General features: G+C 36.8%; 1 protein-coding gene across 3 annotated transcripts in view; it reads right to left on the reverse strand.

The window, feature by feature from the left end:
• The window catches only part of LOC107586536 (myosin light polypeptide 6), a 10,808-nt gene extending 5,877 nt beyond the window's left edge, over positions 1-4,931 (reverse strand). For 2 of the 3 annotated variants that reach the window (XM_016273956.1, XM_016273957.1), the window contains exons 1-2: positions 4,740-4,931; positions 1,825-1,852 (exon numbers count right to left, since the gene is read on the reverse strand). In XM_016273956.1, the coding sequence (XP_016129442.1) occupies positions 1,825-1,852; positions 4,740-4,916 (205 nt within the window). In that variant the 5' untranslated portion in view covers positions 4,917-4,931. Of the gene's footprint in view, positions 1-1,824; positions 1,853-2,054; positions 2,083-2,574; positions 2,650-4,739 lie in introns of those variants that run through there. The other variant, XM_016273958.1, reaches the window with a different exon arrangement.
• Positions 4,932-14,477: the final 9,546 nt, after the last annotated feature.

The following is a 14,477-nucleotide window of genomic DNA, read 5'->3' on the forward strand; positions in this document are numbered from 1 at the left end:
ATAATTCATATACATATCTTTTAGTTATATAATTTCATATACATAATTTGATTTATAATAACCCAATTTGAAGCAAAAAAAGAATGTTCTGTTCTGACTAGCTTTGTGAAATGATACTACATGCCTGAACGAAACAAACAGCAGAAGCTCTGAATGAGATGCAGCAGGAGGCGCGCATGGAACACCAGATACAGCGTTTCCTTGGTTACCGCTGTAAACAAAGCTGCGCTGTGCTGAAACACTGCTTTAATATTAACTATACAGAGACGAGATGAAAAGAAAATACCACGTAAACTTTTCTGAAGACAGTTAGTTCCCCTCAGAAACATTCATATAAACCCCCAAATCAATATTGAGGATTTTCTTCCAATAGTTCGTGCATCATGAACAGTGAGTGATCTGCCTGCTACAGTATTTTTCTCTGTGCGTCTGTCTTCAATGTCTCTGGCCTGTGTTAACGGGCGCTTACAGACTTCATATTTTCACATAAATTACATTTTGGAAAACGATTGCATTGCAACGCAGTTTGTGCAAGTCCAGAACAGAGACGAGTTGCTTGCAATAAGACAAATAAACGTCTGGTTGCCGATTGTGTAAGTTCCAGGGGCAGCTCCTTAAGTTCGGCCATCCTACACACACGTGACTGACCACTCACTCACACCAACAGGAGGAGGAGGTTCGTGTTACTCTCCACACTGCACTCAACCTGAGGGATTCCTGCACTTTCAGTCTTTGAGGAGACATGAAAAACAGTGCATACCGCAGGAACGGTAACAGAAAATATTAGCGTTTTGAAACCGTGACATTTTCAAACCGCGGTATACCTTGAAACCAGTAATCGGCCCATGCCTAAATATATGTATTTCAGTTTCCTGAATTTAATTGATTAGACATTGTTTTTACAATTTATTTTAAATATAATTAAAACTATAAAAAATTTAAACAGAAAACAAAATTTGGGAAAAACTAAAATGGTTGTCATATTATATATAGACATGTTTAGATACACAATTTTAACATCATTATAAATAAATAAATAAATATATATAACATAAATAATACAATTAAAAGCCAAGAGGTTTTTTTTTGTTTTGTTTTATTAATCTTAAAACATAAGCTTAAAGCCTATGCTTCAATTATTGAGTGTTTAAACTGTTAAAGTGCTTGTGGTTATAAATAAACTATTCTTTTGACTCCAAGCCAGAGTTCAGAGAAATAACTGAATGTTAACCTTTAGGACAGGCCCTTCCAAAAAAACTCCCATCTCTCCAATGCTTTTCCTGCTCACTGGAATGTGGCTGGTCCCTTGCATGCCTTAAATTTAGCCTTTAACCATATATGGTATGAGAGGAAAAACTGGAGAGTGAGCAGTATTATGTCAACGTCCTTTGCTTAAACAAACAAGAGCAAAGATGAACCTAAATGGCCATTCACCAAAAAAAGCTCATGCGACTGCTAGTAACACACATTATAACTCACATAATCAAGTTTCAGAGTTGATATTTAAACGTTTAACATGGCAAGACTTCGCACTCTTTTGTTAGCAGTTTCAACACTTCCTGACTCAGACACACCCGTTACAGATATCACTGATCGTGCAACAGAAGAAACACATTAGCTGATAGGCCTGCACTTCAAAAATGCAATTCTACTCTTCAAACAAACCAAATTATGATTCTTGCCGTTCATTTACGTTAATTACTGAATGCATTTCAAATGAAGAAGGCAGGTGAGGTGCTATCAGACGCACAAACAGCAGCTTGTTGTCCTTAACACCATGCAAACTAAGTGACATCAGAATAGAAAAGTTTTCAGTGCACTCACCGTGTATTTGCTCCAAGTTAAACTCAATCTGGAGATGACATACAACGGTGGCAAAGGAAAACAATACAAAGGTAAGGAAAGAAAGCAGGAGGAATGCAGAGGAACAGATGAGCAGAATACAATGGATGGGATGATGAAAGCAGGCTGTCTAGCAAGAAATGCAGGGAAATAGTACATATACAGAGTGACAGATTCAGAGCAACATGCATATGGACTAGACACAAACTCACCAAGAATCTGGTCCTCGCTGAAGTCAGACTGTTTTGAGACAGAGCGACATTCAGTGAATATGAAATGATGCACAATAGCAAAGCTATGAATCAGATGGGATTTCTAACAACAACACATCTATGGGTCCATTAAATCCGCCTGGGAAAGTATTTTAGGCCGTATGAAAAAGTTAGACAAGTTTTCTATCCTTCGTTAAAGCTGACCAGCTAAGACTGTCCGTTAACTCACAGCCCTGCTACCGGGTGACAGACAGGCTAAAACACAATCTCTTAATTAATGTAAGTTAGCTATCATACTCTTGGATTTCTGTAAAAGAATTTCATGAACAATTTACACAGGTTTGGTCACTTTCTTGCGTACTAATAGGCGTAAAACTCGGTTAGCTAGCATGAAATAGGCTAACGACAGATTCTTAGCACTAATCGTGGATGTAGTTACCAAACCATAAACTTAGTAACGTTTATATAGAAAAAATCTACTGAAACCTATTTGTAAATTAAACGTGTGCAATATGCCTACCATATCTGCAGTGGTTTGTTTTCCGGGTGTGTGTATAGCGGCGGGAGTGTGAGATGACTCGAGCTCGCGCTGCTGAGTTATGATGAAGGGTTGCGATATCCGATTCGTGAATGAATCATTCCTTGGAGTCGGATCTTTTCAAAGAATGAGCTAAACCGGCTCACTACCATGATTGAACTATTCGTTCGCGAATTGGACTGACTCAGTCCAAACGGTTGAAGTGTCAACAACTTGAAACGCCGCCACTGAGAATAACGTGACGTTAGGTTGAATCATGGCTGCAACAAATAACCTGGACGCATGAAATTACAACATTAATTTGTAAAATAATCATATTAATAATAAAGTATTCATAATATTAAATAAAGAAACAGCGAATAAGTAAATAGCTATTTACCTAAAATGACTTTATTGGAACATTTCACTAGAAATAGCGTGTTACGTCATGACGTAAAGAATAGATGAATCACTTTTTTTTAAACGATTCTTTAACAAGAACTGTTCGAAGGAACCGATTTGGGAGAATGAGTCGGACTTCCCTTCACTACCATGAAGGGTGGAGACTTCTCATTACACACAAAGAGTATGGCAAGCCGTTTTGACTTTTATTCATTCTCAGGATATGAATTCTTGATATCAACAATTACTTTTCAACTAGTAAAAACTATAATTCTTGATATCTGTAATTGTATTTTCACTAGTTAAATGTCACCATAGGCTGCCATTCAAAATCAATTGTTGATATCAAGAACTGATTTCTTACTAGTTGAAATTCCAATTTCACATATCAGAAATACAATTCTTACTAGTAAAAACCTTTATTTTTGATATCAGTAATCACGTGGTTACTAGTACAGACGTCTATTCTTGATATCAACAATTTAATTGTCACTAGTGACAATGTTCATTTCTGATATCTGAAAATGTATTTCTGATATCAACAATTGGAAGGGTAATTTCTGATATCTAAAATGGCTTTCTTACTAGTAACAATCACATTCATGATATCAGAAATGAACATTGTCACTAGTGACAATTAAATTGTTGATATCAAGAATAGACGTCTGTACTAGTAACCACGTGATTACTGATATCAAAAATAAAGGTTTTTACTAGTAAGAATTGTATTTCTGATAGGTGAAATTGGCATTTCAAATAGTAAGAAATCAGTTCTTGATATCAACAATTGATTTTGAATGGCAGCCTATGGTGACATTTAACTAGTGAAAATACAATTACAGATATCAAGAATTATAGTTTTTACTAGTTGAAAAGTAATTGTTGATATCAAGAATTCATATCCTGAGAATGAATAAAAGTCAAAACGGCTTGCCATACAAAGAGTGATATAAGTGCACAGACACACTCCCAGCACAGATCACTATAGCATAATGATTGACTGCACACAATTGGCAAAGCGTGTATATGTTCAATGCTGATGATTTGTAAGTTTGTGAAGCCATGCTGCCTTCCTAGGCACATGGAGGTGTAGGCTTTATATTCATAAGGATATCTGTGAATCGTATAAATAACGAATAAAATGTATAAAGACAATTGATCAAAGATATATATATATAGTATACATGTTAAATTCCTACACAAACCCATTGTTCTTATGCTTAGCTTCAATATCTGATTGTGGTCTGCTCTATTGGTTTCAATCTAGATGTGAGAATAAGGTATATAACAAGGAAGAATATAAATTATTTAGCACATTTAAGTCAAATTCAAGGTGACAGCAATGCAGCTCAGGGACTCTGTAGTGGACCAGCTACATTGGTGCCCCATTTTTCAATCCTGATATAGCTCTGGTATTCTCTCAAGATTTGAGAGCTGGGTTGACACAGTTTTCTGTGTGCTATGGTAAGGTAATCAGAAGCTGGATAGAAGATTACACTGATGTTTTATTCACAGCTAACTACTATCAAATTCAGATCTGATACTTGTGTTGCTGTGTGTCATGTTGCCATTCAGAAAATATGAATGTATAATTCTTAAATCCACATCAAATTAAGGGTTTTTGGTCAATTTTGATCCACATTCTATCTCTGCTACATTTCCCTTTGCTATTTTAGTGATGCATAGAAGAGATGTTGCCATAGTAATGAAGAATAAGCAGGAGAAATTTCAAATTCTAAACGCTCTGTTGCAGGACCATCACTTACCTCTAACGTGCTGGGGTCAAAGGGGGAATCAGAGGGGCGCAGCATCCGCGGTTTCAACTCAGGAGTTGGTTTTGGTGGTGAAGGTGTTGTGGCAGGGCAAGGAAATGGTGGTCCGTGCCTTGGTAATGTTCCCCCTGATGGAGACTTTTTAATTGACGGTTCTCGTTTTGGTGCCATCTTTAGACCTTGAAAGGTGTCCTTCCTCCCTGTCCACTGTTTTGCAAAAAATCAAGGAAAAAGCTCAGTCAGATGAATTGCATGTGTGTCCCCTGATAGAAGAAAAAGAGAAAAGGACGAGTAGGAGAACCAAGCAGGTAGCAGGAATAATTTAGGATGAATTCATGCAGTGGATGTGCATGCAGTGAGAGTGGAAGAGAGTGTGCGTAGGAGTGCTGTCTCACTGAGTCTGTTTCACTCTCTCCGCTTATATTTATATGTAGGTGAGAATCGTGTTCATATGTGGGTGTTAGGGTGTTTGTGTCACTGACAGACAGCAGTATCAGTATAAAAGAAACTCATTTTACATTTGCATCAAGACCTCTCTCTTTGTGTGTGTGTGTGTGTGTGTGTGTGTGTGTGTGTGTGTGTGTGTGTTTGCAGAAGAGCTAGATCTGCTACGGTTATTTCTAGGTATTTCTATTTTTACTCAATTCCTTTCATCTCTGGGAAATATTTCTCTCACACTTGCATTCTTCCTCAATGCTTCCTTGTGCTGATTCTGTCAAGTATTATTATCATTTTAATTTGCATCCCCCCCACACACAATATTAATATCTTGGATTTGCTCAAGTAATAACTGGATGATTTAATCTATTAGTCTAATTACATCAATAAAGTCCATGTTTAATATTTAGAGGTGTCTAGTGTTAATGTATTTTATAGTGAATATTTATGAAGTACATTAAAAGGGTAAATGTAGCTTCATAAATGTAGCTGGGCAAAAGTATAATTACACCTGCTTCTAATGAACAATTACCAGTATTCCAGTGAAGGCAAATCTTAATGCTATTCATAATACAGATAATTTCCAGTGAACTGTGTGCTGAACACTTTTGGTATTAATTACTATGTTTTGAAGCGTCTGGGTCGTGTGTTCACAATGAAATCACTAAAAGGCAGGAATTACCATTCTATGCATAGTACTACTATTAACCAATCAGCACAGGCTTAGGGCGTGACAGCACAAAGGCAAAGTAGTGCTTGGCTATAACCACTAGATGTCAGTATTGCCCAAAATAAAACCTTAACCAGACCAGCAAAACGAAATAAATGGGGCTATTAAACTACTATTATAAAACTTCCTTTTTGCTATTTAATTAAGCCACACGTGAGTAGCCTACATAAAAATAATTCGGTAGAGAGAAATAATTTATAGGCTAAATGAGACTATTTTGGTTCAACCTCTATCCGTCTTCAAACTGAATATTACCTACAAGTTGTCTGCTAATTTATGTCAAACCTGCTCTAATCATGCCTGTATGTTTGATGGCGCAACTCCCTTTTGAGCCATTCAATCATTTTTGTCATGGTGTCACTAAAAATTAATATTTTTTAAACCCACTAATAGCCCACATCATCATACAATATGTAAACAATAGTTGTAAATGGAACTTAAGATAGTTGTTTATCGACAGTACATGTCTTATAACATGTCAAATACGTCCAGATATATTTAGTGCACTTTGTAATTTTACGGAAGCCTTCGAATAATCAATATTCTCCGCCCTTGAATAGATTTTACGTACAATCCATTGCGCTCTCAATGGGCCTTGAAATCACCGTTTGTGTCTCGATCATCAGAACAATGGTGGCACAGGACCCCCACCGCGCGACCAACGGCACACTGAATTCATTAATTAATGCACATTTTGGTTATTACAAATGCTCGCCAGACCTGTTTAATTTGCCGCAAAATGTCTATAATATATTTTTGTAACCAGTGGGGATCTCACGTGTTTTCTCAGTGAAGACGTAGGGGTCAACAAAGCGAGCCTGCCGAGTGAACATCAAGTCTTACAACTGACTAAAGAGATTCATTTTTGGGCCTCACGTTTCTCTTATTCTCTGTTTGTGCAATAATCTAATCAACAACTAATCTAGTAGGCTACGTTAAAATGTCCTAAATCTTCTGCTTAGTTGTTTTTGTTGTTTACGTTGTTGTTTAGGCCAGGGGCTTAGCCATCATTTCAGAAGTGAGGGGGATAGAAATGTTACATTACAATATAACATTTCTGTAATCTATATAAACCTACCAGTCAACAGTTTTTGAACAGTAAGATTTTTAATGTTTTATAAAGAAGTCTCTTCTGCTCACCAAGCCTGCATTTATTTGATCCAAAATACAGCAAAAGCAGTAGGCTAATGTGAAATATTTTTACTATTTAAAATAACTGCTTTCTATTTGAATATATTTTAAAACGATTGCTGTGATCAAAGCTGGATTTTCAGCATCATCACTCCAGTCTTCAGTGTCACATCCTTCAGAAATCATTCTAATATGCTGATTTGCTGCTCAAGAAACCTTTTCTAATTATTATTATTATTATTATTAATGTTTTTTGAGCAGCAAATCAGAATATCAGAATGATTTCTGAAGGATATTGTGACTGGAGTAATGATGAAAAAAATTTTAGCTTTGAAATCACTATAAATTACATGTTTAAATATATTCAAGTAGAAAACATTTATTTGAAATAGCCTAGTAAAAATATTTCAACATTTTACTGTTTTGCTGTACTTTGGATCAAATAAATGCAGGCTTGGTGAGCAGAAGCGACTTCTTTAAAAAACATTGAAAATCTTACTGTTCAAAAACTTTTGACTGGTAGTGTATAGTCAACTTTAATTTTTCTCTCATTTCTAGCTTTTAATTGACTTAGAAATCAGATAACTGCTGGACAATAACCAATAATAATGATTTGTTTATACTACAAACACTTTTTTTATCACATAATAAGGCAGAATAGTTTCAATACTGTAATAAATGCTATGTCAGTTAGCACTGCATTGTTCATACACTTTATTTATTACCTGGAGATGACTTGACAAACCATATTGTCGCAATCGTATGTTTAATGTCTTCATGTTTCCAAACGTTTCTGTTTTCTGTGAATACAACTGCTTTCATACAGCGATAGCTGGACGCTTTTGTCCATATTAGAAATTTCCTCATACGACTTTCTGCGCTAGAATGAAACATACAGTGCACGGAATGTTTAGCGCTCCGTAATGCTCATCTCGCCTTATTCTGGGTCCGAATAAAACATCAGATCATGCACAGACTATCCTGTCTCTTTTAATTTAAATCTATATTTATTCACACCGGCTCTTGAAAACCTCTATGCGAACACTTGCCCGAAAAAGTGCGGGGGACGAATTTACGTGATATTAAAAGTGGGGGGGACACGTCCCCCGCGTAATCTAGGCCCCTGGTTTAGGCCTATTTTCACTTAGGCTTCACAAAAGTTTCTGTAGTATGACTTCTGTAGTCGTCTTACCAACTTTAGTTGAAAGGTCTTCAGAACATCTGCTTTTTTGCGCAGAATTGATCATTCTGGTGTCTGATTTTTCCGATTGGAAAAGTAAACTTTCTATTTTGCCTTCCTCTTTTCAGGCCTTTGATGAAAATAAATTGAATTATGCTGAACTAGGCAAAGGGAATCAATTGTTCCTCAGAGGTTCCCCCAGAATGTGTAATAGAATTATAGCAACTGCCCCACCTAATGTCTCACAGAATCCCTGGACCATGCCAAATCATCAAACCACCTGATTTATTTTTAATGGCATTACACCCCTTACTCTGTAGTGTCATGGTAATATCTGTGGCTCCTCCAGCTGCCTCTATATCACATTAGCCAAGCTTAATATTGACTGTGTAGGGCTCGCGAAACAATAAACCTAAGACAGGCAGCTTAGAGGCAGCCAGCCAATCGGAAAGCCCTGCAGTTGGCTGGAGGGGTGTTAACTAAAGCACTGAAGTTGCTTTTGCCCTGGAGGAGCAGTTCAATCAATGGGATGCTTAACGCCGGGGTACCCACACGGACCCGCGGCTTTCAGATCCAGGCATCCCTCAACAAGTCCAAGCTGACGAGAAACCATGAAACCTGATGCAACTTGATTCCTTTTATTTTGTCTCTCTGTCTTTCATGCAGCAAACAAACAATCACTGCTCGTCTAATTTAATCAGAAGCTGTAGTGTTTTCCAGCTGGCTTCTGTTTTTCTGCATCAAAAAGTCTGTATAAAAGCGGAAAAATACTTCAAAAACCAATACATTGGACTGATTTAAATGTCAGCTCATTGGCATTGCACCAATGCATATTGCATTTTCTCTTGAAGCTGTGGGAAAATAAAGTAACTGTATTTACTGATGATATTCAGAATTATTTTTTATTTATTTCAATTAATGTTTTAGAGAAAATAACATGAAAAAGTTTTATGCAAAACTAAATTTATAAAAATTAAATCAAACCATTTATCACCTTCGTGTGTCATATTGCTGTGAACCACAGTGGGTATCAGACTTCCACTTGTGGGCTGAATGCACCTGATCACACACAATCCGTGGCCCCCTGCCAAACACTCCAAAATCTTTTAATTTGTTGAAATGAAACCTGCAAATCTGCTCACTCATGTCATTAATTACAAAACGCCAGTTGCAGTTGGTTTTATGACACATATGAATCTTCTAAGGATTGTGTTTGTTGGAAAAGCTAGAATAAGGAATGGGAAAAATCTGTCTATTGTGTTTGGGCATACTGATTATGGCCTTTGATTAGTGCATGGGTGCAATCTATTCAACTTCTCTCACTCCCTTCCATCCTCCCCTCCCTCTATCCTTCCCAGCTACAGCCCCTTGGGGCATGCCCAAGTCCCAAAGGACAGCCAGCAAAGCAGATGGAACCCCCCCTCCCCCTCTCCCTCATCTCTCACAGCTCACCCCAACAGGGTTGGGGTTCAGAAAAAGGATGGACTTCGATTGGATGAGCACTTCATTTTATAAAATGTGGTTTGAGAGGAATTCTCTGACCACCTTAATTGGAACTATAAGTGATTGTATTCGGCTCATTCGAATGGTTCAATTATCCTCGGTTGGCTCTAATAGCCAGTATGACCCTCAAAATTCCCCAACAGAATGGAATTTGCACGACTTCCAAGCAATCTCTAAAAAAATTGCAAGAGGTGTTGCGTGGACACTCTCCAGCCATCGTATCAATAGCAGAACAGCCTAGAAAGGGGTTGCAGGTGGCATATTGTGCAAATGGGCAATTTTACGCTTCCAATTATGCAGTGGGCACTTGATATAATATGGGACTGATTTACACAAACTGGCAGACTGGCTTTTATTCCCTGCTTCCCCCCACTCATTCCTCATTGGCCATGATTTCAGTGTGTTTAATGGAGAAAAGGAATGGTTTTAGTAATAATGTGCTGATGAAGGGAGTAATACTGAGGTTAAAAGTCCACAGCTATAAAACTCGGCCCCACTTCTCCCCAGTGTCCGGGAGCACGAGTTAGGCTGTTCTCCTGTCCCTCAGGATCCATCCCAGAGAACTCCTGTATTCAGCTCCAGTAAGCAGCAGATAAGGCCGGAGCTCTGGGATTACCTTTACAACACATATCTTTTAAAACACAGACGCACTCTTACTCTCTATTATTCTCTTAAGGGAATAGAATTCAGTTTTCAGAATCTATTTGGGAAATGTACAGTCTTAAAAACAAAGGTTTCTTATTGGAACAGATGAAGAACATCCATTAAACCTTTCAATTATGAAATTAGTTCAGTTCAGTGATATGCAGCTCTACAGAAAACAATAGTGTTGTTGTTCAGCTCCAGTCAGTTCGAATTTGATTCAATTCAGTTCAATAACAGTGTCGATTTTGCAAAATTCACCAATTATGCTAAAAAATTGCTCCACAGAAGAATAGTGTCATTATTCAGCTCAAGTCAGTTCAATGTTGATTTAATTCAGTTAAATCACAGTGTCAATGCTGCACAATTCATCAGTTAAGCTAAAAAGCAGCTTTACATAAGACAATAGTGTAGTATAGTGGAAAAACATTCTTCACACTAAGACAAAAAAGGTTATTTTAATAACCGAAAGGTTCTTCTATGGCACAATCTGGTTCTTCAATGACATAGAACATTTATATTTGTATTTCAAAACTTTATTTGGTTGAATAGTTTGTTTACAACTTTTACAAAATTATTAGAAAAAGTCATTAAGTCCAAATTTTTATCGAAGTTTCCTCAACAGACCAGCCCTCATCACACAAAGACACCCCTGCTTTTATAATTATTACAAGGGTCTCAGCTTTCAGGAGACATAGAGGGAGCATGTGTGCATGGCTTTAATTCCTATTGTATTCGTTCAATCTCAGTCTAAGCAAGTGTGTCTGTGTCTGAGCTCAGGAGAGAGGGAGTGAGGGAGAGAAAGACAGAAACAAGGACCCATCTGTCAGAGAGGCGAACGAATCCCCCTTCCCACTCCAAACAGGTCCCTTGGGACTGCAAAAAAGGATAACTCACTTGTGGCAATAGTTGTGGGTGTGTGGGTTTTTTGGCACGGAGAAGGACTCTCAACCAAGGGAACTACAACAGCATCACAACAAGCCAGCTAGAGTAAACAACTGCTAAGTCATCGCTGGTGTGCTTAAGGAGACGCGTCCTACTAACTGTCGTTGATGTGTTGACAGGGGGTGGATGCGCTTGATTAGTCTGTTTTGGCTTGCCAGGTTTCTGCTTAAGATTTGTTTTGTTTTTTTGTTTTTTTTGGTGTAATGCATTCAGCAAAAACTTTATAGCAAAGCTCCAGACTGCAACTAAAATGTTCGCTAATGTGACAAATAATTTAAAATCTTGTTCAGTATACTTTTCCTATGTAGTTTTGTCAGGTATAATTTTGTTAGAGCGTGCATCAGTGTTTCCTGCACTCATCAACAAACACTGTAGCATACATGAGTCGTGATGTCCGATTCTCAAACAAATGGACAGGTTCTTTTGTAATGAATCAGTTAAAGAGATTCAAGAAACAACCTTTAACTCTCTCATGTGTACAGATTCTACATTCACAACTGACTCATTGAATGCAAGTCTTTTTTAGGTTATGACTTCTGTGAAGCGAATCAGCAGTTGTTAATAATTTGTCAGATTTACATCATTGTATTTACTTAAATAAAGATAAAAAGGTACACATTCACAAAAGTTTTTTGCTCCAATCAATTAATTTTATAAAACCAAATATTATACATATTATTTTTTGTTATTGGTTATTGTTTTGCATATATTCAGTTGAAGCCTAAGGTTAAATCGACTGTCAGCAATGTTCTTTCAAAACAGTGTGATATTTATATGGCACAAATACAGTTAGGATCACTACAATGACGGCATCAGATTGGAACTAATTATAGTAAAATCTAGATAAATACCCTATTATAGAAGTCTTTTGTGCTTACCAACACTGCATTTATTTGATTAAAAAAAGAGAAACAGTAATAGAATGAAATTAAAATAAATGTTTTCTATTTGAATATATTTTCAAATGTAATTTATTCCTGTGATGGCAAAGCTGGATTTTCATCAGACATTACTCCAGTCTTCAGTGTCACACGATCCTTCAGAAATCATTTTAATATGCTGATTTGGTTTCCTATTATTATCAATGTTGAAAACAGTTGTGCTGCTTAATTTTTTGTGGAAACATTTTTTAGGATTTTTTATCAATAGAAAGCTCAAAAGAATAGTTTTTATTTGAAATGTAAATCTTTTGTAACATTTTAAATGCCTTTACTGTCACTTTTGTTCAAATGAATGTATCTTTATTGAATAAAAGTATTAATTTGTTTAAAAAAAAAATCTTACTGACCCCAAACTCTTGAATGGTGGTATATTCTACAACAGCAGTGACTATTGTTAAAAGCCAGAGTATGAAACTATGCAGTCAATGAACTGAACTCTTCTGAACAACAATCTTTATGGAGAAATTCTGTAATTTGCGAACTTAAATTATCACTTGGCTCTTAAAAGTATTATTTTAATGTTTCATTCTGTGAAATATATTCAAGTCCAATCAGTACTTTCTGAATAATTGCAGAAACGCAATTCCTTGGGACTGCAGAGGGGGTTGGGGGGGAGAAGCTGTCACTCCAAACAATGAAAGAGGTCATGGGAGTTCTGTGTGCTGTTCCTCTGGATATAATTTGAACTCTAAACTGTCTCAACAGGAGGTTGTCTATTGAGTATACCACTGGTCTCGTGGCTCTGCATTCACAGATTTTCCATGAAGACCCACTGCATGAACACTTAAGAAAGCCTCATGAAACTCTTAGTGTTAAGGTCAGATGGTAAAAAGGAGTAAACGGTCTCTTGTGATTGTAGTGTTCACTTCTGGTTGAGGTGGACTAGAAAATGCAGCAGGCCTTGGTCCCTAAGTTAGCTGTCTGACGATAGGGCACAAGGGAGGAGAGTTTGGGCTCAACACAGTAATTCCCAATACAGGTTGCAGGTGTGACACAGCATTGTGAAACACTCCTGGGAGGTGAAGTTGTGGAGAAGCAGGGTTACCCTCGGATCTTTGGGGAAGCATGACACAGTTACTATAGGTGTACATACTGTTGACACACATGTGATCCCTGGTTCATATGGGACAGTATACCACTCTGAACACACTTCAGCATGTAAATGTATAAGTTACCCTTTCTATGACCGTCACACAAACCGACAATGTGAAGGCCAATTTCTCAGAAACAGATTCTCGGTGACTTGAAAATTAGTGTTAAAAAGAGAATATTCAAGTTTTTTTTTTACTTTATGTTTATGACTGTTTTCTTTCAAGTTAATCATGATTAATTGGACATTGATTGTTGAGTGTTAGCAAAGGCTTCCTATCTTCATCAGTGCATAGATTCTCTATCTTAACATCACTTATATGCCACCAAGTGGAAACCTTCCTCCTTTGTGTGAAAGGAACGAAGCATCACCCGAGCGAACTAGCGGTATGGATATTGTCCTATTGTCCTGATTGTGTTGTCGCACGAGAGATTATGGTAGGCAGGCGACTGGCGCGTGAGCGCTGGTGCAGCAGACGCATCACTTGAGCCCATCTGTTCATTCACCAGTGTCCGACTTGACTTAAGCGTTTAAGTGAACCTCTATACCAATTATAAATGGTGGCTAGCAATTGAATATATATATAATGATAAATAAATATAATATAAAAAATCTTAGCAATATGTGTTTTATCATTAGATCACTGTGGATCACTTTTCCATTTCAAACTATTTAAAAGTATAGTCATTCTCTGATCTGTTACCATTAGTTACAAGTTCATTTTAAGTGTTACCAAAAATTTTTGCAGATAGAGTGTGAGCAGACTGTTTAGGCCACAGATGTGCACACTTGGCACATACAATGGGATCAGTGTGAGGACACGTGTGACCTGAAGCCCCACAGTCAATAGCACACTACTACAATAGAGCCCCTACTGTGGTATGAACACATAATATGTAGCCCCATTTTGCCAAATAAAGTCAAACTTTATCAATTTAACAGGGCAAAACTTCATAAATGCTGAAAAATGCACAGAATGCTATTTTCTTGTTATATATATATATATATATATATATATATATATATATATATATATATATATATATATATATAATATATATATATTATATATATATATAATATATATATTATACGTACATATATATATTATACGTACATATATATATTATAA

The sequence above is a fragment of the Sinocyclocheilus grahami genome, unplaced genomic scaffold, assembly GCF_001515645.1.
Source record: "Sinocyclocheilus grahami isolate Dianchi unplaced genomic scaffold, SAMN03320097.WGS_v1.1 scaffold83.1, whole genome shotgun sequence".
In the NCBI taxonomy this organism is placed as follows: Eukaryota; Metazoa; Chordata; class Actinopteri; order Cypriniformes; family Cyprinidae; genus Sinocyclocheilus; species Sinocyclocheilus grahami.